Below are 25639 nucleotides of genomic sequence, written 5' to 3'. Positions count from 1 at the left end.
CAAAAAAAGAATTTTTAAAACTTCAAATTCAATTTTAAGCTCTCTTCATGTGAAGAATTACATGGAAAATTGAATTTTCCAATTAAGTTCTAAGGAGGAGGCAGTTATTAAGAATTCTTAGGGCAAAACAGACAAACAAAAATTTATAAGATCCAGTTCCTGATGGTTTTGTTAGAACAGAACTGTCTAACACTGTTTGTTTTTGGCATAGTCAAATTTATATTGCCACAGAAACCTTCTGCACACCCTTTCACTTCACTTGAACTGTGCAACCTGAACATTCTGTTTTTCTATCCCAGCTCTTCCAGTCCCCTCCCATCCCTAGAGTATATTTTGGACCAAATCAACTGATGTGTCTTTTTAAAGTACTATTTCCATAGTTTGCTTTTATTCTTCCATCATTCAGAAGTTGTAGGAGGCGTGAAAATAAGAATTTCTTTTAACCATTTCTATTTCACAGCCCAGTGCCTGCCAATAACACTTCAAATATATTTTAGATATGTTTCTTCAAAACAAGGCATCTGTGGGTACATCCAGCCACATGCTAAAAGTATCACATAACCACATTAAAAAAATTCAGAACTAAATAATGCCTTCAAAGGCATTTCTGAAGCTGGAACTGCATCAGGAATCTGCTTATTTATGTGGGGAGCTGTGGAGATTGCAGCATGTTGGTACTGCCAACAGATAGGATGATTAGTGCTAAAAACAATACCATCATTTAGATAAGCCCTCTCCTTTGGAGAGTTGCTATTGAACTCAGCTTGAACTTAAATGTTCTCAGCTTGGAAACTGGAATTCCTAAAAAGGCTCATTCAGGCTGCAAAAGCTGAAGGGGAATGAGATGGTATTGATAAAATTGGGCTCATATCAAATATTCTAAGTCACTTGTCTTACATATGAAGTTCCTTCTAAAGGTCCCTTGTTTCTTGTGTCAGCAGAGCTGCTCTGATCAGCAACACAAAATCAGGTTCCTGTACTTCTGACTGGGACTAAACCAGTGGAAGACATGCCAGCATACAAGATAAGCAACTTTTTTTGCAGGAGCTGTTTTCTGAGCTGTCTCAGAATGAACGTTGGTTTTTGAAGTGTGCCCTGAACTCAATTTTTGGGTAGATATTTATATTTTCCTTTGCAGGGATCCAGCAGCTGCCAGTGTAAGTGCTCTGAAAATGCTTGCAAAGCTTTAATGAGCTTCAACTTCCTAATTAAAAACCACAATCAGCTTTCAGGCCTTGATTTCCCCAGTATTGCAGGTTGTAGCAGTGATATTTTGTTCAGTCAAGCCTAGCTAAAGGAAAATGCTTACAAGGTTTCCAAGGAGAGAAATAAACAAAATGGAAATGAAGAGGGAACTTGGAACTTTCAAGTGTATGTAATTAAGAAAAAAATACATCCTTCAGATAATTCTGGAAAGTATTAGGAGATATTCATAATTCAAAAGCAGTTGTTTGGTTTTCTTTCAAGCAAGGGGGCAGCTTTACATCAAACACTGACTAGCTTTTCCATTAACTTAAGTAAACAAACCAGTATGTTTCAAGTTAAGTGAACATCCTTTTTTATTTTTTACTTTTTTAATAACTGTGTGAATTAGAAATAAGAACAAGACATTTACTTTCAAATAGGAAATTAGTTTGCATGCTATTTCTTCATGTTAAAAATACTTTGGAACACTCACAAAAACAACGTTAAGCTGAATTTATGGAAATGTTCCATATCAGTTTTGAAGATGATATGCCAGATGTCGGGGAGAACTCTTTCATCTGCAATAATGGAATAGTTTAATCCACCCTTGTTGTTTTTGAGCACAGTCCAAGTGTATTGGTCATCATGGGTGGGTGATCCCCACTTGGGCAGGCATGAACCAAAAAGCACAAGTTGTTAGACCTCTAGCATAAAATCACAAGAAAGCAACAGCAGGAAATACTCTACTGAAAGTAAAAATAAGCTATTGCAAAATATAAATCAAAAAGCTCACCATTATGACAACTCATGTTTTGAAGCACTCAGAGACTCACAGATACATTGCTCTGAATTAGTGGATTGTAATGACTCCATTTATGGCTCCAGCAAAAATAAAGCAAATAATACAAAATTTAAATTAATCTAGATCCATCAAAAGCATGGAATACTTTTCTTTTATATGAGTGGAAAGATTCATAGTTATCAATGTGGTCTTCTAATGTGCTCTTCCCTTTGAGAAACTTTAAACATAAGGATACGTTATTGTTCATGTTCTTATTTTAACAACACACATTGGATAGGAAATACTTTTTGGAGCAGTTTGTGGCTTTGTAGCCTCAGACTAATACCATATCAGCCATACCACTCTCACTTGCAGTGATCATTTTAATGTGTTACCAATGTTTTATGTGTAACATTAATTTAATTCACTGTGGCTGTGGCTGGATAATGAGGTATCCATCTAATTCCAAAGGAATTAGGAATTAGGAGCCATTTCCCATGTGCAATGCACCTCCCAGTGTGCTTGGTGTGTGCTGGAGAGGGAAGGAGCATCTCACACAGAGGGAAGGAGCAGGAGAAAGGAAGAAAAGCATTTTCAAATGCATCAGTTCATCACTTCATTCATTTTTTTCTCACTTCTCAGCTGCCTGCCTCTCACAAGCATGTGGGAGATGTTCTAGTGCTGAAAGCCATGGTTCACTCCTTTATTGAGCTGTTCTGAGTGATAAGTCAATTTCCTTTGGACATACCAAAGACAATAGATAATTGTGACAGAAAACTGCAGGGCAGGCTCACTTACAACAGCTTGTTAACTCTGGTCTGTTAATAGAAGGATGCTTTTCCAGTACGTTTCTATTCCTGGAATCACTGTGCTTGAGTAACTTGCCCAAATCCACAGAGGTTGCTCACACGTTTGCAGTCCAAATACAAAAATCACACAATGAATTGTGCATTCAATTCTCTTTTTGCACATTCACCACATCAGTGCTTTGCTTTGCTTCTCTCGTGCTCTGCCATGACATCCAGGAGCAGGAAGACATAAATCCACAAGGAACTTGCTTTGCTGCACTCTCAAATGGGAGAGGGGAAACATTTCAGCACACCAAATGGAGTGCAGTTTTTCAGGAAAATCTCATTAATTTAAACATTCTACCTCACCTATTTGCTTAAATGTAGGTCTTGGCTCTCACATCTCTTTCCTGTGCAAACAAGTATTTGTGCAGGTTACCTTCGCTCAACTGTGAAAACTTGTTAGCAGGGCAATCAGGCCAATATATCTCACATGAAAGGGCAAAGGAAAATTTAATAGGGAAAAAACAGTAAAAAAGGGGAAGGTTTTGGGCTGCTGCAGAACTGTGCAGAATTAGAGAGGGTCCCTCATGACACCACTGGACAGTGACAACACTTGGTGTGAAGGTCTCTCTGCATTAGTAGGTTTTGCCATTCCAGGAATTGGAAATTTCTCAAGATATTTCATCTCCTGCTGCCTCCTGTCCCGATGTTATGTAACAGATCTTATGCTGGGCTCCACCACCACAAAGCACAACCTCCCAACACCAATGAGTTAAAAGCTGTCTGGGCATCCAGCCCAGATGAATAACATCGCAAATGTAGAAGGAAGTAGCAAGGGAAATAGAAAAGCCTGTGGCAGAAATTGTTGATAGCTTGCTAAGGCTGGGGATGGAACCAGGGAATTTGAAGGTTGCTAATGTTGTTCCTATGTGTAAGAAAGGATCAGGAAGGATCCAGGAAACAACATAGTGGTGAGCCTGGCTTCAATTGCAAGAACAATATAAGAAACATAAATAAGGGACAGAATACTTCATTTGGTCAAATAAAATAAGTCCATACTCATGGATGAACTATAGAGGTCTAATTTCTCCAAGTATGTTATCTTCAGGTGGTTCTTTCTGAAAGATGACAGTATAAAATATCTTACAGACAGACTAGAAGTTAATGAAGTGGGCAGAAAGGGAAAGTTTTGACAGAACCCTGAGGTTAAGTAAATTGTCAGTGATGCTGCATCCCCGTGCAGATCACTGCGTGTCTGATATCAGACTGTCTGGTGCCATTGCTGACGTGGGAGCTGATGTTTGCTCTTCAGATGAATCCATTAGAAAAATAGACCAAGTCATTTTCTGGCCTCACTCACACTGAGAACTCAAAAAATTTAAACCCATTAAGTAAAATATTTATGGTTTACATTCAAAACAAATTGAGAACAGGTTCACTGCAATCCATGACAAGTGCAACAATGACATCAGTGGGACCATCACAGATTTGGATTTCTATGAACCATTCAGGAGCTGCTCCACTGATGCTCCTCAGTGGGGACAGAAATAAGAATTTCAATCCCATAAAATATTTTAGGAGCTTTCTTTTTTTATGTGGTGGAATATTCATATTGCTATGGACCAGGATAGAGAAAAGCAACCTGAAAACATTTTGTTTGGACAGCGGAGGAAGTACACAAAGAGCAAGAGGATGCTGTAACATATTGCAATATTTTGAGAGCCAGCGAGCAGCAAGAAGCTGAACACTTCAGTCACAGAAGCAAGACACACTTGAGTTAGTTAAGAAAATATTTCTCCAACTCTGAGCACAACATACAGGTACGTGCTGGAAAGGAGGAGAAAAGCTTCAAGTGGCCTAAATAAGATGAAGGTGGATGTGGATAGCATTTTTTTCTCTAAAAGCCCAAAGCCCTAGTGAAATGCATCTCCTGGGTTTATGTGCTGCTTCTAATGATATGAAGCAAATTGCAGAGATTAAACTGTTGCATAAGTGAGCAAGCAGCATGAGTCAGGGGGTTTGGGAAAAGTGAGTCACAGTGGGAAGGGAACAGAGCCAGGGTTGGAGCTGAGAAAGAGAGACTAGCAAGAAAATTTTAAGGCTCTAGATAAGAGCCTGAGAGAATAGAGTGCTGGAGAGAAGCAGAAAAACTGTCTCTAAAAGAGGGAGCCATAAATGAAGGTTAGGGAAAGCTATAGCTTAAAAGCAGGTCAGGCTGTTTCTGTACACAAATGGTGGTTGAAATACAGAGCAGGCTGCCAAAGTCAGCAGTGGAGGGACAGAATTGTGCAAATCACTTCAAGAGCCAGTGCGTGCACATTTTTGGAAAATGAGGGAATCACTAGGTATAGCCATTAGTGAGGCTTGTGGAATTAAAACTATGAAATGCGAGTTGATTTATGTTTTGAAGGAATACAGGAGCGAGCTCTGCTGCCCTCCATGGTTCTCACACCATGACTGTAGCACCCTGCAAACCTCAGACACTTGCCTGTGCAACTCAGAGCATTCTCTTAACTCACGGAGAATTATGGATGGCAAAGTCTTCCAAAAGGAATTTTCTAGAAAAGCCCTGGAAATTGCTGCAAAAGGCAGTATTTACATCAGGGTGATTCACTGGCGTCTGAAGGCCCTCTTTGCCACAGCACAGTTGAGGACTTATGTTCACATTTCTGGAGGAGTAGTGGAGCTCACATGTCATTTAACTGAGACATGGGGTCCTTAATTGTTGTGTTTCTACCCCACTTCTCCTTAGACTGACCCTGACTTTATTTTAAGGATTTTATACAGCAACTTGATAAAGGCCCACACCACCCAACCCATTCTGGGCACAGCAAGGCTTGACCAAGCACAAGCCTGCCGGAAAAATAGAGCGAGATTAAAGACTCTGTTATGATGCTTTATGGATCTGAATTCAAAGTGTTCAGAGAACCTGAATGCTGTGCTTTGCAAATCCTTCAGAAATGTCACATCCTTTCAGTGCAGTATTCTGGATGTAACACTTACAAGCAACAGACATAAATTAAAGTACTCAATCTGAACCCATTTTGTAAATAGTTTTTCTAACCAAAGTACAAATAAATCCCTTAATAAGTTTGATTTTAAGTGGCCTAATGAAAGACTACACAATTCCCTCAGTTCAGTTATTACAGTGATCAAGATACTGAAGGTAACCCAGCTCCATTTTTAAGTAAGATTGATCTGCAAAAGGATTGTTAAGGACACTCAGACTATTTCAAAGGAATTTTTCCACCTACATAGGATGTAACTGTCCAGAGGAAGGAAAACTGGGAATAAAAATCTGAGAATGTCATCAATCAGACTCAGAGATACAATGAGTTTAAGAACTAACCTGTATTTCACAGGTTGCATGCCTCAATAATCAAACACCATTCCGTTTTTTTAACTAACTAATACAAACTTGCAGCCTGTGTTTATGTCTAGTGAACAGCACAACCTTTAGAAATGTTAGCTGAAATTAGAAAAGATAAAGGAAAAAAAAAAAAGAAAGATCAGATAATTTTCATTACCAATTACTGGTGTAATTTATATGGCTTACCTAGACAAACGAATGTTTGTTTTGTATTTAGAAATATAGAATTTTCTAGAAATGAAATTTAAACAAAGTTGATGGGGAATGATTTGGGAGTGTTTTCTTATCAGGCAAGATATTTGCTTAAGGCAGAAGCCTCAGCTATGGAATGAGGTGCTGAAACAGTTCTGGAGATGAACTTTATCATGATGACATTAAATTTGGAAAAGAGGATGTAGAGGAAAGATGCTCAAGAATGAGCTTGTAGAAGCCCCATATTTTCTTTCTAGATCTGTTTCTTACACTGCACTCATCACTGTGGTATCTTGAGTGCTTTCCAGTAGTGCATTAAGCAACATGACAAACATCTGTCACATGTTTGTTCTCTCACCCTCTCCCCAGAGGGACAAGTGTGTGCAGTGGAGAGCCTTGTTTTAATTTTTTTTTTAATTATTATAAATACACATGCACGTAACACATTATTAAACATTTGTGCTAGAGAGGAAAGGTCAGATAAATTTCCTTTGCTCTCAGGATTAGAGCTGGTGAGGGTGAGCTCTGTGATGTTCCTGTGTCACACCCTTGCCCCAGACTCCAGTGTCTTCTCAGAGACTAAATCATGGCCATGGGTGTCTGCACCAGGCAGAAACCAAAAGTTTGGATTCCCAATGCCACATTTACTGTTCCCATTTCAGCCCAGGATTTTGTCAAGAAACATCAAATTGAATAAGGTGGTAGAATTTAGGGAAGAATATGTGCTTTGTATAATCCCCAGTCTTATTCCCATATTTGATACAGACTAAGAGCAGGATTTGATGGAACCTCAAAAGCACTGTCAGGTCAGAGGCACTGTAAGAGTCATAGTAAATCTAGGAATTTCATGGATTGGAAAAGTCTGATTTCAACAATGGAATGAAGACCTGGGAGCAAATGATTTCCCTACAAGGCGGACATAAATGGGAAAACAATCTGGAAACTTGAGTTTGACCAGACCCTGAGGAACTGCAGATAGACAACCTACTCACTCAAGAGCCACAAACACATTGTGGGAATCCCAAATTAATCCCCAGTGTGGGATGGGGCCATTTCCCATGGGCAGAGAAGTAGGTGTGCACTGGTAAATAAATAACTCTGCCTCTACCACCTCAGAGAGAAATGAAGCCGCTCTGCCACATGCCAAGGAAACTCCAGCGTTGCTGTTGCTTCCTTCTAATGACTCCCACACCTCTATTTCTCCAGTAACTCTCTGGACAGTTAGGAAACAGACTATTTCTGTAATGGACAGATCTGGGTCACACTGAGTGCCAAGAGCTGGAGCCTCCTCTCTGGCCTCACTCACAGGCAGAGCTGCAGCATCACTGCTAAATCCACCAGTGCTCCTTCCCATAGTCCACAAGGGCTGGGCTGCTCTGGGATTGCACCAGCCCAATCCACATTTGGCACTGCTTTCAGCACAGAAATCCTCCCTCACTTCCTCACCCCTGTATCAGTCACAGCAGTAGGACATATCTGTAACTACTGCAATACTGGAGATGCCAGCACTGAAACCTTTTCCGGTGCCTGCTGTTCTCCTCCTGCCCTATTTACCTCACACACAACCTTTAGGCCATCAGCCTTGCTCTGCCAGCATGGATTTCCCTGCACAGGTGGGAGCAGACCCACTCCAAGTATGGCAACCTTATCACCCTTTCCTAGGGAAGGCAGGAGGCTGCCTCACTTCCCACACCTTTTACAAACCCAGATTTTGGCCAGAACATCAAAACCCTCCAAAGGTTTCCAGATGGGGAAGCAGTAAGCTGGCAATAATTGTTTTTCTGTCCAGCTGAACTTACCATCAAGAACAGCAAAAAAACATGAGTACATAAGTAAATCGATGAATCATTTTAGCTAGAGTAGCTTGTTATTCAATGTATTTTCATCCATCTTAAAAGGCAAATTCATGTTTACTCATATATGAAGCTCCTAAAGATCAAATAAATTTTCTTTGTTCCAGCACAGTCTGCAACAAAAAGGATTGGAATTGTACAAGTATTTTATTTCCAGCTTTTGTAGGAACGGGGACTACAAAGCTCATGAGGTGCCTGCAATGACTTGCCTTGAGCTGCCTGACATTGGGGTGGCAGGAGGTAGCCAGTTGTAGTCCCCAAAAGTCTTCTTCACACCTGGGAATGTGCTTTTCAGTGTTAGGACACAACAGTGAGCTCAGCAAAGCAGCTTCAGGACTTACACTGTGCAGAAATGCAAAGAGCGGCCTAACATAAGAGGCCTTTAGCGTCTCTGTCAAATAAAGGGAAGATGTATGTAAAATATTTGGACATTTGGGGAGAGGGCAAACGTTGAGAACTAATTCAAACTGTTGATGGTTTATTTTTTATTGAATCTTGTGGTTGAAATTGTTTTCATTTGTTATGAGAAAGAATCCATCATTTTTTCCAAAGCACCACCCAGAATCTGCCACTGGTGATGTTCTAACATCCCCAGTGCCTACACAAATAGAGAGGTCAGCTTAGATTTGTAAACTAGAGATCATAAGTTTTAAGGAATTTGTTTATTCAGCCTAGAGTCTCCAAATTGTGTACTATGCCAAGCTTAAAAAGTCATCTCACTGTACTGTGTCATGTTACAATAAAAAACTCTCCAACGTTTTGGATGTTCAGATGAGAAAGCAAATTGTAATTCATTTGTCAGCACATGCAGTTTAATTATAATTAAGTACATCCAGCAGTCATAATGGAGCAGGCTAAATGAAAATGCTGTTTTTATACTTGTATAAACCTGCATTGAGTGCAAACTAAAAGCTGCCTGAATTACTCTGAAAAGTATCGGGCTAGAACTTGCAGTTTTAGCTGTACTGTGCGAATACAAACATACATAAACTGTTTCCAGAGACTTGAACAGATTGACTGAATTAGGAGAATTTTCATGGGAATGACAAGAGGCAGATCTCTTCCTGATGAGAAGTTCCACCTACCGCCTACCAAGTTCCAAGTCCCTGTCCAAAGCATGGAGCACAGGAACCATGCAAGAGATCAGCAGAGTCCTTTTAGTACCAGCAAAACAACATATTTCTAACTCCTCTCCTTCTTGAGAAAGAGCTGAACTACATTTTCTGGAGTAGTTCAGCATGAAACATCCAACCAGCGTGGGAAAAAAACCAATGCAAAACAAAACAAGTAAATTATTCAAATACGATGAAGCTGCAAGAAGTTCACAGAAAATTCTAGACTGCAAGAAGTGTTTAAAATAACCATATCTGAAAAGATCTACAAAGGCAGTGTATGAGAATTAAAACATTACCAGATTTCTGATAGCTGCAAGCGTTGAGATGACATCTTGGGAGTGCATTTGAACTTTTCTGCTTGCACTTATGGGTAGCTTGAAGATGTGTAAAGGCTAAATACTTTAGGTAAATGTAATGACTAATATTGCACTTGTTTTCTTTTTTATAAAGATATAGACGAATGTGCAACTGGAACCCACAGTTGTAGAGCTGACCAAGTATGTGTCAATTTAAGAGGGTCCTTCAGCTGCCAGTGCCTTCCAGGCTACCAGAAACGAGGGGAGCAGTGTGTTGGTAAGTGTTGCTTTCCATCCAATGGTTTTCATTCATTATCTACCATTGCAAACTTCATATTGGTCATAAAGTAGATGAGTATGTGTGGTGTGAAACATCTGTTTCACTTTGGAATGCAATGGAATAGTCACTTTACCACAATAATTAATCACTAAAACATGGGATGAGGAGCTATTTTAAGGATAATCAACACTTGGAGTTCACAAGCTGAGTTCTGCTAATAGTTCCCATTGTGTGATTGTTTGTGTTGGGGCATTGCCCCGTGTCCCAGAGAGTGCCACGAGTTCCCGAGGGCAGCAAAGCACACCTTTCCCCAGAGTTTCAGCTCCAGGTCCATGGGACAAGCACCCCCTCCCCCAGCCCCCAGCCCTGCTCCAGGACTCAGCTTTCTGAACACAAATGAGAGAGATGGAAACTCTGAATGCAGGTACAGGAGAGCTGCACCCTCTAAAACCCACGAGGCTTTATTCTCCGTGCCAGGATAAGCTATTGGCACCCTTGGGAGCCATGCAAGCATAGCATGGATCAAATTTCAAGTGCAAGGCAAACACCACCTCTCTTTGTCCCATCCTCAGGTGAGGACATTATGCCAAAGTGCTCTGTTCCTTCAGCCTGCATTCGACACCTCTTTAATCACCATTTCAATGGATAAATTGCTTCTAGAGGCACTCCAGCCATAAGCCTTGGGTTTGTCAGACTATGAAGGAAGAAAGTCACATCTAGACATCAGGAGGTGACATTCAAGACAGCTTCTTCTAAGACACTGCACTGGTTGTATACTGCTTAGGAGAAAAGTGTTTGTGGTTGGGGGTTTTTCCTCTTTCAGGGATCCTGCATTTCAAAGTGTATAAGAATTTCAAAAAAAATTTTTTTTTAATTTTTATTCTTAATCTAATCTCTTCTTGCTAAGGCCACAGGTAAGAAACTGAGAAGATTTTAGTACACACCTAGAAAAACTTCAATTTCTGGACATGGCTTGTTCTTCAGGATTCCAATCTAAGGGCTGTAGAAATAGTAAGAATAAAAATTCTTATCTCTTTCCTAAGAGACATAGATCAGGCCTTGAACTGTCAAATTGCTGTAAACATAGATGTATCTGATTTTTCTCAGTTCTCTGTGCAGGAGTAGGATGACTAATTTGAAATGTAGATGAATAGTTTTGGAAGGTCATGCATTTATTTTTTTTAATATCTGGGGTTTATTTGGATTTTTTATATAGCAGGTAAATTATATTACTGCCATACAACAGCACTTCTGATATCAAGACTCATGGTCCTAAATGAAAGTCTCAGTGGAAACAAGGCAGAAGTGAGAAGGGTGATTAGACCCTTACACCTAAATGTGAACACATTTATGCATCTAAATGTATCCATGAAAAGGTCTGGAAAGTGAAATTTCCCTTCTCCTATTTAGGTCAAAACCAAGAATAACACCTGTATTACATATTACACAGTGACCTAAATTACAAGTACATCCCAACAGTTAGTACTGTCAGCATTTCAGAATAAAGCCTGTCTTTAGGGATTTTATAACAGCTTAGCCAGAAAATGTTCTTGGGGCCAGATCTTGATAGAGGTTCTCCATATGGGAGGAAATGTTTCTCAAATTTGAAAGAAAATTTTCCAGACTATTTTGGCTTGAAGGTAGAAGGAGAAAAAGAGACATGTTTTTAACAATTGGTTGATTTTAATCTAAATTCACTAACAATTTCTGACTTTTTTTTCTAGTTTGTTTTTTTTTTTTTTTTAATTTGCTCCTTCACATATTGCCAAATGAGTCTTTTCTGAAATGCATGACTGCAGGGAGAATTTATTGTTTTCAAACAAATTTGGTCCAATTGATCAGATGAATCTGAGCCCTTAGATTTGCACAGAGCTGATGTGCCTAATCCCACAGGGAAAATTCCCACTGAATAAGAGCCAGATCCTGAAAGCATTTATGTGTATAAATGTACCAAAGCATTGCTCATATGTATAATCCTATTTTTTTTAAGTTACTTATACGAGCTTAGTCCTGTAAAAGTCAAGGATGGAAATCTACTGTGCCTCCTTAATTTATTCCATTTCCACTTCCAAATTTCTCTCTGCAACAAGAGTTACAGTGACAATTGCTACTGTATGGGTAGCCAGGAATTTTCCAGCATAAGCCTTTTCATTCAGAAACATCCAAAACACTCCACTAAGTTCAACCCTAAATTTGACAAAGAAAGGGTTAACTTCAAGATTATTTTCCCTTGATATTAAAACAAACACTTTCCTCATTATTAAAAAAAAAAAAAATCTTGGCCTCTTCTTAAATACATCTATGGTGGAAACAGCTGGAGGTAGGAAACGCAAGATCTGGCATGGATGTGGGAAGTGCCTTTCTTTGTTCTAGTGAAGGCTGCTCTGATTTGTGTGAGTGTTGATCCTTTGAAATGTCCCATTGTGTACAAGCCCAGAGCACAGCGTTGGATTTCTTCACTGAGCTCCAGCCGCCACGGCTCAAGGCAGCCACTGCACACACACACACGATAATGCAATAATAAAACATGTTTTCCAGGCAAAGCCAGAGCCACTATCTTCTCCAGAATGCAGGGAAGCCTTTTAAAATGCAGAAGGGGTAAGGGAATGGGGTGCTGCATGTTTTGTGTGGCAGGCAGGTGAAAGCCCTGCTCCGATGCACACCAGGAATGCTGACTCTTGGAAAGGCAGACTGCTCCACCTCAAAAGCAGGGCTGACCTGCAAGAAGAGGCTATGGAAGGCTCTCAGTGCCAGAGATGCACAGCCAGGTGTGGTGCTGCTGGGTGGGAAGGTATCCAGGACAGGCAGCCAGGGGAATGGGAGCAATGGAAAACCCTTGGAGAGCAAGGCAGGGTCTGGGGATCCCTGTGGAAGCACAACCACCTGTTTCCTTTTCAGGCCCATTAATTCTCTATCCTTGCCATTCCCCTGTACTTGCTCAGAAAATTGGACTGTTCCTAATGGAGCAGAAAAGATTTAGTATGTGCCAGGAGTGCTGCATAGGAGTTTTTGGGAAAATGAGCTCCAAGCTACATTGGCTGTGTTGGTCAGCGCCGTGTCTGATCCTGAGGGATCAGGGAAAGCTGAACAAAACACTCAGTTTTACCTGCACAAAATAAACCAGACCAAGCACTACTGCAGGACTGAGTCAATAAAATAAAGTTGGAATGCACAGTGAAGACAAGGAGCATAAAAACTTGTTACAAAACAGTCACAGAAAAAGTTAAAGGGTATCTTGTAATATCCATGGAAGCAGTGCCCAGCTCACATAAGCTCTTCTCCTGCTTTTAATCAAGTGCCATTAACTTCCCTCAGACATGAGAACAGCAAGGAAGTGCTGTGCTTCCATGTGAACTAACTGATGTTTTTGGTGCCCCAGACATCGACGAGTGCACCCTGCCCCCGTACTGCCACCACCGCTGCGTGAACACGCCCGGCTCCTACTACTGCCAGTGCAACGCTGGCTTCCAGCTGGCTTCCAACAACCACACCTGCGTAGGTAAGGACTCTCAGCAGCCCCCCAGACACACTGACACCAGCACACAACTGCCACACACACACTGAAAGGAAATCAACACCAACAGGGAAAAGACTGCACTGAGAGGCTCCTCTGCTAGTGAGCTGAGAGTTACAGGAGGGTTGGAGACAAACTTAGAGCTTTCTTGAATGTCTGTTATTTTGTTGGCATAGCAGATTTCCAAGGAACATCTAAAGCCTTATATTCAGTATTTAATCCTAGACTGAATTATTCTTTCAGTTCTGCTTTATTATTTCTTTTCCTGATATTATTCCCAGTTCACATGACACAGGCCAGAACTGGGAATCAAAGCAATCAATACTATGCCTCTGCAGCTAAGGGCAATTACCCTCAGCACATGGTAAATAAAGTCTTTAGACCACATTTGAATATCTAGAAAAAGTTAAAAATTGAAACAAGGTTTGCTAAGAGTGATCTTTCAGCTGTGATGTTGGCCTTAGAAATAAAGCACTAAGGGAAGCTGCACAGTAAAACTTTAAGACTGATGTCCAGTTTGAAATTATAACATCTGTTCTAGAAGGATGAGAGTAATAATAAAAGGTAACTCTGCAGAAGCACAGAGAGAATGACTGTAAAATCAAGAGACTGGTGATGGAGATGGTCAACTTGTTATAGATGTCATTTGTGTATACAAAATCTATATTATATACATAGAAAAACGAGGCTGTGTTTTCCAGCTTTCACCATCCCTTCCAAGTATTGCCAACCCTCACCAAGCACCCTGACACACTGCACAGCTCTGCACTGAGACAGGAATTGCTTGGTTCCCACCAAATCATAGGATTTTAAAAATTGCCCATGCCCATGTGACAAAAGTCACTTATTTGTCCCTTTCCATGGCTCAAATGGAAGGTGGGTTCTTTCAGCACTTCACCAAATACCCCTTCCCTGGCTTTCCAGCCTCCCAGCCTCATCAGGCACATTTCTCCCAGGTAAAGGGGAGGAAAGCTTAAGGAGAAGATTTATTAATGGATGGTTGCTGCATCAAGACAAACTGTCACATCTGCCACAGCAGCACTTGACAGCTGTAGCTATTAAATTTGTGTCACAACTTCTGCCTGTATTGAAAATCAGTCAATATTTCTTGGAAAATTAACAGAACTGGGGCTTTGGCCACCAAATGTATTCCTCCTGGTAGTATTGGAGAAGGAATGGTGTACATCCTTTGCACTGTTGCCAGAAAGGAACTCAGGGGAAGAAAAAGACTTTGTGATGAGTTTTCCCCTATTATCATTCATTTTTTCAGGACTAGGAGGAATGCAGAGAATTCATATCCTCTTCACTGGCTTCATTTTTGAGTGCCTCATCTTTGTCAGTTTTTACATGTATCTGTAAAATTACAGTGTTGCTGACATTTGTAAGCCATGAACTCAAAGGTTTTTTTTCCAAGCACAGCTTTCTACTCATGGAGATATCTGATAAACACAAACATGAATTGAAAACATGCAGGAGAGAAATACAGGGAAAAACACTAAAATCTACAGACTGACAGGAGCAGCAGTTAATCAACAGTCGATGCCAAACAAGGGCTATAGATTCCAGAGGTGATTAGACTTATATAAACTTCCCATTAAAAATTGCTTCTCTTCTCATACCAATGTCCTCAAAATGTTCTTTGGATGGGCAACACCATGGAAAATGTAGCACAGAAAAATACCTTCCCCCAATATGGTCTAGGCCTTAGAGCTCTGCAGAACTCTACTGGCCTCAAAGGCTCATGTTATAATTGCAATGGAATTTAAAAGAACAAATTTTCAGAGTAATAAATAGCTCAAATAAATCTTAACCACTGCATGCTGAGAGGTCTTATCAGTATGTGTTCCTTATATCAATTATTTATAGAGACTTGGCATTTCATACCTGCAAAAAAGGCACTGGAATGTGGAGCTTAATAACCACATTAAACATTTTTGGGAAAATTCGTCACATATTAGAATAACTCTCATTCCTGGAAAAATACTGGTTTTTACATGGAATGTAAAGCACAGATCTAATATTGCTTCAGTGTCTGCAGATCTACATTGGTAGAGCCAATTAAGCTTCTGCTGAGCAACAGGTCCAGCCTAAGGACTCATCCACCAAACTTAATTATCACCTACACAAGAAAAATATCTCATTTTTCCTTTCAGACATAAATGAATGTGATGCCAACAATCCATGTGCACAGCAGTGCTACAATATCCTGGGTTCTTTCATTTGTCAGTGTAATCCAGGCTTTGAGCTAAGCAGTGACAGAATCAACTGTGAAGGTAAGATTTTTTTTGCCTTGGAAAAGTAATTTTTTTCTTCATTTTTGTTTGCCCTGAAGCCTTTCTGTGAACTAAGGGACAGAACTAGAGACACTCTGTGGGTAGAATTTATAGCCAAAGCCCTTAAGATATTTATTTTTTTATGGTACAAAGGAGGCTAATTCACACCTGAGTAGCTGCTGGTATTTCAGATACAGGTAAGAATGGGTCTCTCTATAGGAAAAGCAAAACAGGACAGAGATTGCTTCAGATACCAAGTGGGAACAAAGAGGTTTCTGAGCCCTGACTGCACAAACTCCCTGGAATTGTGGGTGGTCTAATGCTGATGATCATTAAATGAATTGGAAAGGAATGCACACCAAAAACAAGGGAAATTTTGTGTGTTGTTAGGCTCCTCTGAAAACAAAACCTCCAATTCCTGATTTTAAGGGAGTGACAAGTGTGCTTTTGAGGTGCTTTGCAGCATGTGTACACAAACAGCATGCCTCCTGTATGATTATACAATCAACACTTTATTTCCTCTGCCAGAGACTCCACAGGGGTGCCCTAATCTCCTTTTGGACACATGATGACCTCACCCTTGGAGCCCACATCCTTCCTACCAGCCTTGAAGGCAGAGAGGTCCCTGCTTCAGCACTGCCCTCTCCAATGAGCTGGGAGAACTGTTACAGATGCTCCCTCTGCAAAGCCAAGCTGCTTAACCTAATCCTATTTGAACAGAACAGGGAACAGCAAGCATGCAGCCCAGCCCAAGAGCTGGGCTCAGTTCAGAGGTAGGAGGAGGGAGATCTGTGCTTTCCAAGCCAACCCCTCCTCTTGATGGGTTTAAATTCATTTCCTGTTGATGGCATACACTGTTCAGTTCTGTTTCACACCAGGCTGCCCTCATGAGGGACTGATGGATACACAAGGATAAAGAGGCGGGAGAATGGTATCCACTGATTATTATTAGAAGGCAAAAACAGACCTTTCCCTCTTTCCCAGAGAGCTACTCCATGAGTGTAGGGCACAAGTACAAAGGCAACATTTTTGCCTTACTAACTAATCTCACAGCTGTGGGTTTTTTCTTCAAAGTCATCACATTTTGGAATACTGCAAGTATACACAATTTCAAGAGTTATTTTCCCAAACCTGCTCTGAAGTCTAATTCAGCTCCTGCTTCCTCAAATCCAAAATTCTTCTTTTGGAGGATTACTAACAAAATCCCAGCAGAGCTCATCCTGCCATTCTCGAGGTGATAAACAGCACATTTCAGGTTTTGGATAGCTCTTATAAGATTTTTTTTCCCCCCAAGCATTTAGCTATTTTATTTAGTTCTGATACTAGACAAATTTTAAGAGCTAATGACACAAAGCTCTTTTGCTCTCTGCAGACACTGACGAATGCAGAACCTCAAGTTATATATGTCAGTACCAGTGTGTCAACGAGCCAGGGAAATTCTCCTGTGTGTGCCCTGAAGGATACCAGGTAGTAGGAGGCAGAACATGCCAAGGTAAGTGCCTGCCCCTTGGCAGGTTCAGCCCTGCATTATTTACACCACTTCAGGCTAAGGGTGATTGCTAGCTAAATGGTTGTATTGCATGACAGGATTACTGTGCTGAGAGCAGAAGATATGTTGATAAAGCACTTGATGATTCATTAAATATCTTCTAATCTCATTTGAATCCTTCAGCTCAGACTCCAAGTCCTTTGGATTCCTAGGACAAAATTTCAGTTTTTGCAGCCCTCAGGTAAAACTTGTCTTGGATGTCAAGGTAGTGGCTCTGAATTTGAGATCAACATCTCTGAATAAATCCAGGTCATTTTTTACAGACATGAAACATGTCTTTATATTATGTCTCTTTTCAGAGAGATTCCTAAATCCTGTCACAGTAAAAATTAAAGATATGTTTCTTCTGATAAAGGAGAAAAAAAATGCGAGCCTTCAGCAGCTTAGATAATTCATGTGTAGAAAAATAAATGTTCTGGCCAGATGCCACCAAATGCCAGGATTTTCAAGTTTGTGGTTTTTTCTCAGTGGTGCTAAAAGTCTCTGCATCTTATTAGAGAATATTGCAGAACAATATATTAAGTGCAAGAACTATTGCTTCTGTAATGCAGAACCGGATTGAACAGAACGTATTTTTAGAAATAAAGAGGTGTGATAAGTAGGGCCAGAAAACATGAAAAAATAACTCTTCTTTATCAGTATTTTGTCTTAGAAAATCCTCATTAACTTCTTTCCTTTCTGAAGAACAGCAGCTGACAGTGAGCACTGCGGGATGGTTGATTAAAGCATCTAAAAACCTGTTTGTGCCTTCCAAGAGATTCCTTTTGGATAAAGCTTTTCTGTGCCTGAATGAAATTTAGGAGACCATGTGGGTAGACAGTGGGGCTCTGGCACTGACAGGAAATAGAGCATTAATACAGTTCAAGGCTCACAGTCTCCACCTCACTTCAGGGTTCTTTTCTCAGGCAAAAGAAGCTCTACTTTGCACGGTAAACAAGTTTGCACTATTCCTTCTAAAGCTATTTTGGTGAAAATGTAGCCATTAATGAAGCACTTTAGACCATGAAATCCAGGTTATAACAACTGAGAAGCTGCAAAAGGCAGGTAATCACAATTCTTCCTTGAGACGTTTTTCCTCTGTTTCCAGGACACGTTCAGCTGTAAAATCATTCTTTGCTAATTATAAACTTGACAGCATTTCCACAATTGCATTATATATGACTAATGTGCATTTCCAGTCAGCTAAAAACTTTCAGTCTTGTTTAACAAATATAAAATTTAATAAGCAAGTTTATATTACTTCTGCACAGAGAAACCCTTTATAGCCAGGTCCCAGAAAACAAGACAAGAACAAGGACATGGAAAGCTGATGGGTTTCAACAGACAAGCAGGTTTTTGTGTAGTACCTTTGTAGCAACCCTGTTTCCATCTTCTTTGACACAGTCCCTTCTCCTTCCTCCTAGATATAAATGAGTGTGAGACCACTAATGAATGCAGAGAGGATGAAATCTGCTGGAATTACCATGGAGGGTTCCGTTGTTACCCCAGAAATCCTTGTCAAGAGCCCTACGTCCTTACCTCGGAGAAGTAAGGGAAAAATTAAAAATTAAATCTTATGTTTTAGGCTCATCCTCAAGAAGGGATATGATGGAATGAACCAGAACATTGTATTTGAATGTCTTTTCCTCTGCTCTTCCCCCGTTTGTGTGGCAGCCGCTGCGTGTGCCCAGTGTCCAACGCCATTTGCCGGGAGCTGCCCTACTCGGTGGTGTACAAGTACATGAGTATCCGCTCCGACAGGACCGTGCCCTCCGACATCTTCCAGATCCAGGCCACCACCATCTACCCCAATACCATCAACACCTTCAGGATCAAGTCTGGCAACGAGAATGGGGAGTTCTACCTGAGGGTGAGTACAAGTTCAATGGCTTTTTGGTGCTTCCTTACCAAGTGTACTTGGTTTCCAGTTTTTAACAAGCCTTTTACTTTACTACCTGAAAACCCTAAACTGTGACTCCAACTGTTTCTTTCAACTCAGGAATATTTAGCAATCCTGGGACACCCGTGTCAGAGTCACACAGAATAACTCCCTGCCTTCCTCTCTCTGTACCAACACTTCAGATAAATCTGTTTAAGACATAATTATAGAAAGACTCCTTGCACAATTACATTAATTATGTTTGTCATTTTGCAAAAGAATAAATCAATAACAGCATTCTAGAAATCTGTGCCCCATCCCAAGCTAAGCTCAGGCCAACTTACAGTGCTGTTGAGACATAATTAAACCTTTATTTCCCATAGTAAAAGCCAAGGAAGTTCAAAATACTTGGGATAGCAGTATTTCCTGTTAGTGGGATACATTCAAATAGATACACATAAATAGGAGTGTCTAGAACATCTGCTTTTTAAGGGTTTTTTTGGGAAGAAATCTCATTTTCTTGAACCCCTACAATATTTACAAATTCCCAGGAAATCCTTTTCCCTTCATATATGGCTTTACACTCAGTAAAACAGATTAAGCACAAAAATTTTCTATCAGAAATACAGTAATTGGGAGGTTTAATGTTTAATTATTTTCCTTCAAATCAGGAGATTATGGGCTTCTGATAGTACGAGTGTATCGAGCTGCTGTATTGCCATTCACACCATGTTTACCCAAGGTGGGAACAGAGGATTACTCATCCATATATCATTCATTGTGACATGACAAATCCAGGAGAAAACACTGATTACAGGTTACACATCAAAATCCCCTAACTACCCCCAAAATACAAACAGCTACTTGCTTAAAATAAAAACAAGATCACTACAGGTCCCACTTGGGTTAGACTCCAGTGTGGCCTTCAGACTGATCCTTGGAGTAACAATTCCCACCTCCTGTTGCCACCCAACAAGAAATCACAGGCCTTAAATAAGGAAGCACGTGTTTATTCCTGCCAGGGGACTGTGGTAAACAAAAACGTACTTAGAAGTTATTTCTACTGTTGTAGTAAAATGCTGAGCTGGCTCCTGGATGCAGCAGATGGACTGGATTCATCTATGCACCCAACACATGTGACAAGGGGAGAAAATATTTGTAGTAGGCAAAGAGAGAGATGGAGTTGACCCTTTCATCATCATCTGGAAAAGACAAAACTGTTTGACAAACCAGCAGCATAACCCCAGATTGAGAAAAGAGCTTTGAAGCAAAACAAGATGGGGATAGCAATAGGCACACACCAGTAACAAAAATTCCCAGCGTTTACAAGGACAGCATAACTTCTGGAGCATGAGCCACAATACAGAATTTTGAGCTTCCCTCCACTGAACAAACTCCCTCACTGTTATAGACATTAGGGCTCTTGTTTTACTTGTTCTCTCTCTATTTTAAAACCTGGTAGATGGGGTTAAAACAAAGACTATCTTGGGATAGATTACCACTTCCCACATCCTCTGGGGGAGTCAGCATAACCAGGAACAGATTTTGCAGCACAGTTTATTCCTGGGGGCCTCAGCCAGGTGGAGTTTTCCCTGCAGCACAGCCAGGTGTGAGATTAGTCACGGCCCTTTGGAAGTGTTAAAAGCACCCTTGCCTCGTGTATGCCTGTGCTGAGGCAGAGCAGCGACACAGCAGCAGGGATGTCGCTGGGAATTGCTGTGGGCTGGACTGAGCTGGGCTTTGTCGTGTTGCTGTTGTTGCAGCAAACCAGCGCGGTGAGCGCGATGCTGGTGCTGGTGAAGTCGCTGTCGGGCCCCAGGGAGCACATCGTGGACCTGGAGATGCTGACAGTGAACAGCCTGAACTACCGCACGAGCTCGGTGCTGCGGTTAACCATCATCGTGGGACCTTACGCCTTTTAGTGTTCGCAACAAGCCTCCGCTGGCACTCGCTGCAGCCAAAGAATATTATCAGAAAGAAAGCACTTACTATTTTTATTTATAGATTTTGCTCTCTTTTTTAAAAGAATTTGTTTAGTAAGTTGATCTCTCTTATTCACACATTACACCTGTAATTCCAAATTAGTAGATGTGTTCCATAGTATAACATGGGCATTGTCACTTTCTGTATAAAGATTTAAATCTTTTTTATTACCTTCCTTGGACTAGATACATACTATGCTTTTATATGAGAACTGTATGTTCATTCTATCCTGTAAAGCTTCACACATCCTTCCTAGCCAAATAGGTCATGCAATTTAAAAGTGATCTTCTGTTTGTTTTTATTTTAAATTTTAATGCAGCTACACTGAATCTCAAAAAAGAAAAAAATTATGTAGTACAAATGATACACAAAGTAACGGTTATCTGATAAGCTAAAATATATTTCTTATTTTTAACTACTTTGTAACAAAAGGTAACAGTAAATAAAAATCTATTTCTGTAGACATTTATGTCCTATCACAGTTGGTTTTTCTAATCTGGGTTGGAGGTAAAGTGACATTGTGAGAAATAGTTTTTGTATGCAGATTTTGTTAACCATAACCATGAAATAACATTATGTTCTCTCCAAGAAAAATAGATTGTAGGAAGAAAATGTTTCCAACAAAGAAAGAAACTCCAAATGGGAAGTCACCAGACAGGGCACAAATGTCCATGAGAACACTGTTGGTAGTTACTGCTCAGAAGGAGGCAGCATTTTCAGACTGAAGTTAACATTTTCCAGAAATATTATTTTGTATACTAAGAATTGAGTGCATTTTCTTATTAAGTTATGTCATTTTTAGGCACTCAGTCCTGTTCTTGCTCTTACAGCTCAGATGTATCATGTACAGTGTTCATAAAATTTATTTCTAATTCAAGAACTAACATCTTTTGTAATATGTAAAATCTTATTTCTTGTTTAAAATGTAGTAGTTAATCCTTTGATGTACAAAATTTTTAATAAAGATCTCTTACCATATTGTATTTGGTCTATTCTGAGATAGTTTGTTACTACTGCTGTTATTGTCACCTACTGTGGGAGTTGGCAAAGCCATGTTGAAGTCTGAACAGTCAGATCTCAGCCTGTATAGGATGAGTTCTTGGACGACTCAAAACACAATTCCTTTGTAGAAGAACAAGCCTGATGCCTACTGAGATTTAGGTTTAGTGACAGCAATGGTTCACTCCAGAACAAAACTTAGAACAGGCCACAGCCACTGTGGTTGAGGGCAACACATCCCCCTGCCTGGGCAGACTGCAGAGCAGGACCCCATTATCCAATGATCATTCCTTCAGGAAGTCATTTGTGGCTTTAAACAAACACTTCATCTGCTAAAGGCTCAGAGCACGTGGCTGCAGCACAGGCCAGGAAATCGTGCTGGTGCTGGGTCACATTCTCTTTGCCTGGGCCCTGAAGCAGTGGGATGAGACCCCCAGCGCTCCTCATCTCTCCCAGCAGGGAGGGGCTCACCAGGACACACCCAGTTGCTCTATATTGGGATTTAACTGGGGTTTGCCATGGTGAAAATCTCTGCTACAGAGTGGCTTGTAGGGGGCTCCTTCCTCCCCATTCATCCCTACAAATCCACTCAGTCTGAAAGGCAACTCCTCGTTCCACACAAGCACTGAACAAGATGCCTCCAGCCTCCTGCTCCTCCATGTAATTCCCGTGGAAACGGCACATACTCACCTCTACATGTCCTTTCATTAGCTTTGTCTCTTGATGTAGGCTATCCTCACAAGCTGTGCTTCCCCTCAGGCACCCCCCTCCACCCCCAATATCAGCACTGTTCTTTTACATCGACTTTTAACTTCCAAATTGTGCAACTCAGCATTGCCCACTCCAAGAAAATCCGTTTTGGTGCTTTTAAGTTTAAAATGAGCAATTCTTTCTTGAGAGGTGCCCAGAAAAGGCTCAAGTGGCTTTGCTTCCTTAAGACCCCAGACTTGAAGGCCACCAGGCTGGTCCCTGGAACAAATTAAAGAACCACAAATCATACCTGATGTCCCAAGCTGCCAGGCTCTGCCCCAAGGATTTACTCAACCAGTTTTTATATCAGTTTCACCAACAGCTCTTTTAAGCCTTCCTATTAAAACTGCTCATCTGACAGGAACCCAAAATTGATCATTATATATAAAAATATTTATACACCTCTCAAACAGCAGAAGCAACAGAGGCACTTGTACCTCACACACGTGCCCAAGTCATCCTCAGCCTTCAGAGTCCTGCACACCTCACTGTGCAGGATACTTGGCTCAATCCACTTTATTTACACACAGCTGCCCTGCTCCCTGTGTGATTGCAATATTCAGGTGTCCAGCAGACCACTGAGAGCCCAAAGTGGCCAAGTCAGGGGTTGTCACAGAGCTCAGGAGTGCCTATCCAGCCATGAGTTACTATTCTGCAGGCTGGTTGAGCCTGAAGGCGGTCACTGGGTGTGGGCAGCACTTCCATGAGAGCCAGGAGCTGGAATAACAGCAGCCCCTCCAAACCAAAACAGGAGCAGAGCTGAGCTCTGCAGAAACTGGCAGAGGGTGGTTGGTTTTGTTTTGGGTAGGGGTGGGGTACATGACTGAGCCTGAATGAGAGCTTTTGCACACCAAAAAACCTTCAAATTTTTAGGAGGGAAACCTATAGGTCCTCCAGTTCTCCAGGCAAGCAGAGCTTCACCTGTTCCCTACAAATAGTATGGAAGTGCAGCAAACATGCAACGAGAGTTTGAAGAGCTACTTGGATTATAAGGGACACTAAAATCCCAAGAAATTATATGAAAGCACTGTGTTTTCTCAACCTTCTCTGTATCCCACTGCCATGACCATTACCAAGAGCACATTCCAGGAAGGATTCTCATATAAATCTGTCAATGTTGGAGAAGAGTCTAAATCAGGATTACATGCAAAGTTTACTATCTTCTCAGAAACAGAAAAGAGGGAGAAAATAGAGGGAAAAAATTGGACTGAGTAAACAGAACTTAAGGAAATCAAAATGTAAGTTCATTCACTTTCCCAGGACCACCTGAACACAGTGCAGTGGGATTATTTTGCTTGGAAGGCTCACAAATGCAAGTTTGTTGTTGAATCCTGTTTCCATGACTGCAAAGAGTTGCTTGTGTTTTGAATGATCATCCATGTTTCTAACTTTATAAGTCTCCTAATAAAATATAGAACAGCTGCTGCCCCAGTCAGCTGTTGAGCATATGGAGCCCACGAGGGACAAAGCCCACTGTTAACACAGAGAATTATTTTTAACGCCCTCACATATCTAAACCTCCCCATCATCTCAGCAAAATGGCACAATTCCACACTTCCCAGCTGGGGGAACACCTGCGTCATGCAAAACTGAACTGGGCTGCATCTGCTACAAAACCCAATTTTATTTCATCTGGCCAGCAGAAAAAAGTGCTCAGCCTCAGTGAATAGGGCAAAAAGTTAACTGTGCTCTATATCTGGGGAAAAGCAGATGTCTATTTAAGATGTTTATACAGCAAACATTTCTGTATATATTAGGAGGAAAGAGAGCTGTTTAATAAAACAGGGTTGGGTTAGAGTTGCCAAAGCAAATTTGCAGGGCAGTACAACAGCTTTTGTAATTTTTGCATGGGAAAAGATATGAAATCCTGCTTTATATTGATATTGATCATGTGCATAGAACAAGTTATTTTTTTTAAGTAAGTGACCTCCAAGTTAACTCCTTAAAGTCTCACAATTACTGTGTGTATTTTCTCAGCAGAAAAAGCAGCAAATATCATGTCACAGAAATACGACGAGGCAGCATTAAAGGCACCCCCTGATTTATTCTCTGCTATCTCAGCAAACACCTTGATACTGGCTGAGGGACCAAGATACACAGCAATAATTCCTGCAGACCAAAATACTGGAATCAGGTGACCTCCAGGTTTTGTTTGTAAACACATCCACTCTGTCAGTCACATGCTTTCTCATGAGATAAATTATTTTGCTTTCTGATCCAGAATCCCAGTGGTCCCAGAAGCAACATCAGCACTCTGCATCCCTGCTCCTTCACAGAAATGCATTTGGATAATTATTTTTAAATGTTAATCATATTTTTGTAACTTCTACCTAACCAGAAAGTACATTTATATTCAAACAGGATAAACATTCAAAAGGTGCAGCTCTCTGCTAAGCATTCCAGCAGCCCCTGCCCTGCAAACACACTCTGCTGCACTTCATTGCATTGATGTAAAAAAACATTCTTTTTTTCCTCTCCCCTCAACCCTTAAGACACCCGCTAAAGCTTCTGCAGGTCCACAAAATCTCCCAAAGCAAAGACATGGCCCACCCCCATCCATACACCTGAACAAGCACACAGAAAGGCTTTCAAATGGAGCAGCCTGCCAGCTGGGTTGACAAAAGCAACATATTTATGCTGCTAAACTCTGAAACCACAGCCATGGAAGTTACACAGGCACCTCAAGGTTTAAATCCTACCAGTGCCACTCCAGAAACATCTGAACCTGTGACCACCTCCTCTGGAGGGTCACATTTTCTTCTTGCACTGGAGTGTTTCTGGAGTATCTCTGTGCAACATACAGGAATGTTTCCTATACAGAATATATACAACAAACACCCAAGTGGGAAG

At 40.9% G+C, this 25639-nt stretch overlaps 1 protein-coding gene across 2 annotated transcripts in view; it reads left to right on the top strand.

Moving 5' to 3' along the window:
- Nucleotides 1–22023, top strand: part of EFEMP1 (EGF containing fibulin extracellular matrix protein 1) — a 44859-nt gene extending 22836 nt beyond the window's left edge. For both annotated transcript variants that reach the window (XM_030268736.4, XM_002199487.7), the window contains exons 5-11: nt 9738–9860; nt 13243–13362; nt 15531–15650; nt 17023–17142; nt 18603–18726; nt 18853–19048; nt 20821–22023. In XM_030268736.4, coding sequence (XP_030124596.1) covers nt 9738–9860; nt 13243–13362; nt 15531–15650; nt 17023–17142; nt 18603–18726; nt 18853–19048; nt 20821–20979 — 962 coding nt within the window. In that variant the 3' untranslated portion in view covers nt 20980–22023. The remainder of the gene's footprint in view (nt 1–9737; nt 9861–13242; nt 13363–15530; nt 15651–17022; nt 17143–18602; nt 18727–18852; nt 19049–20820) is intronic.
- Nucleotides 22024–25639: the final 3616 nt, after the last annotated feature.

Source organism: Taeniopygia guttata, chromosome 3, assembly GCF_048771995.1.
Source record: "Taeniopygia guttata chromosome 3, bTaeGut7.mat, whole genome shotgun sequence".
NCBI classification, from domain to species: domain Eukaryota; kingdom Metazoa; phylum Chordata; class Aves; order Passeriformes; family Estrildidae; genus Taeniopygia; species Taeniopygia guttata.
This window is presented reverse-complemented; position numbering and strand designations above follow the sequence as displayed.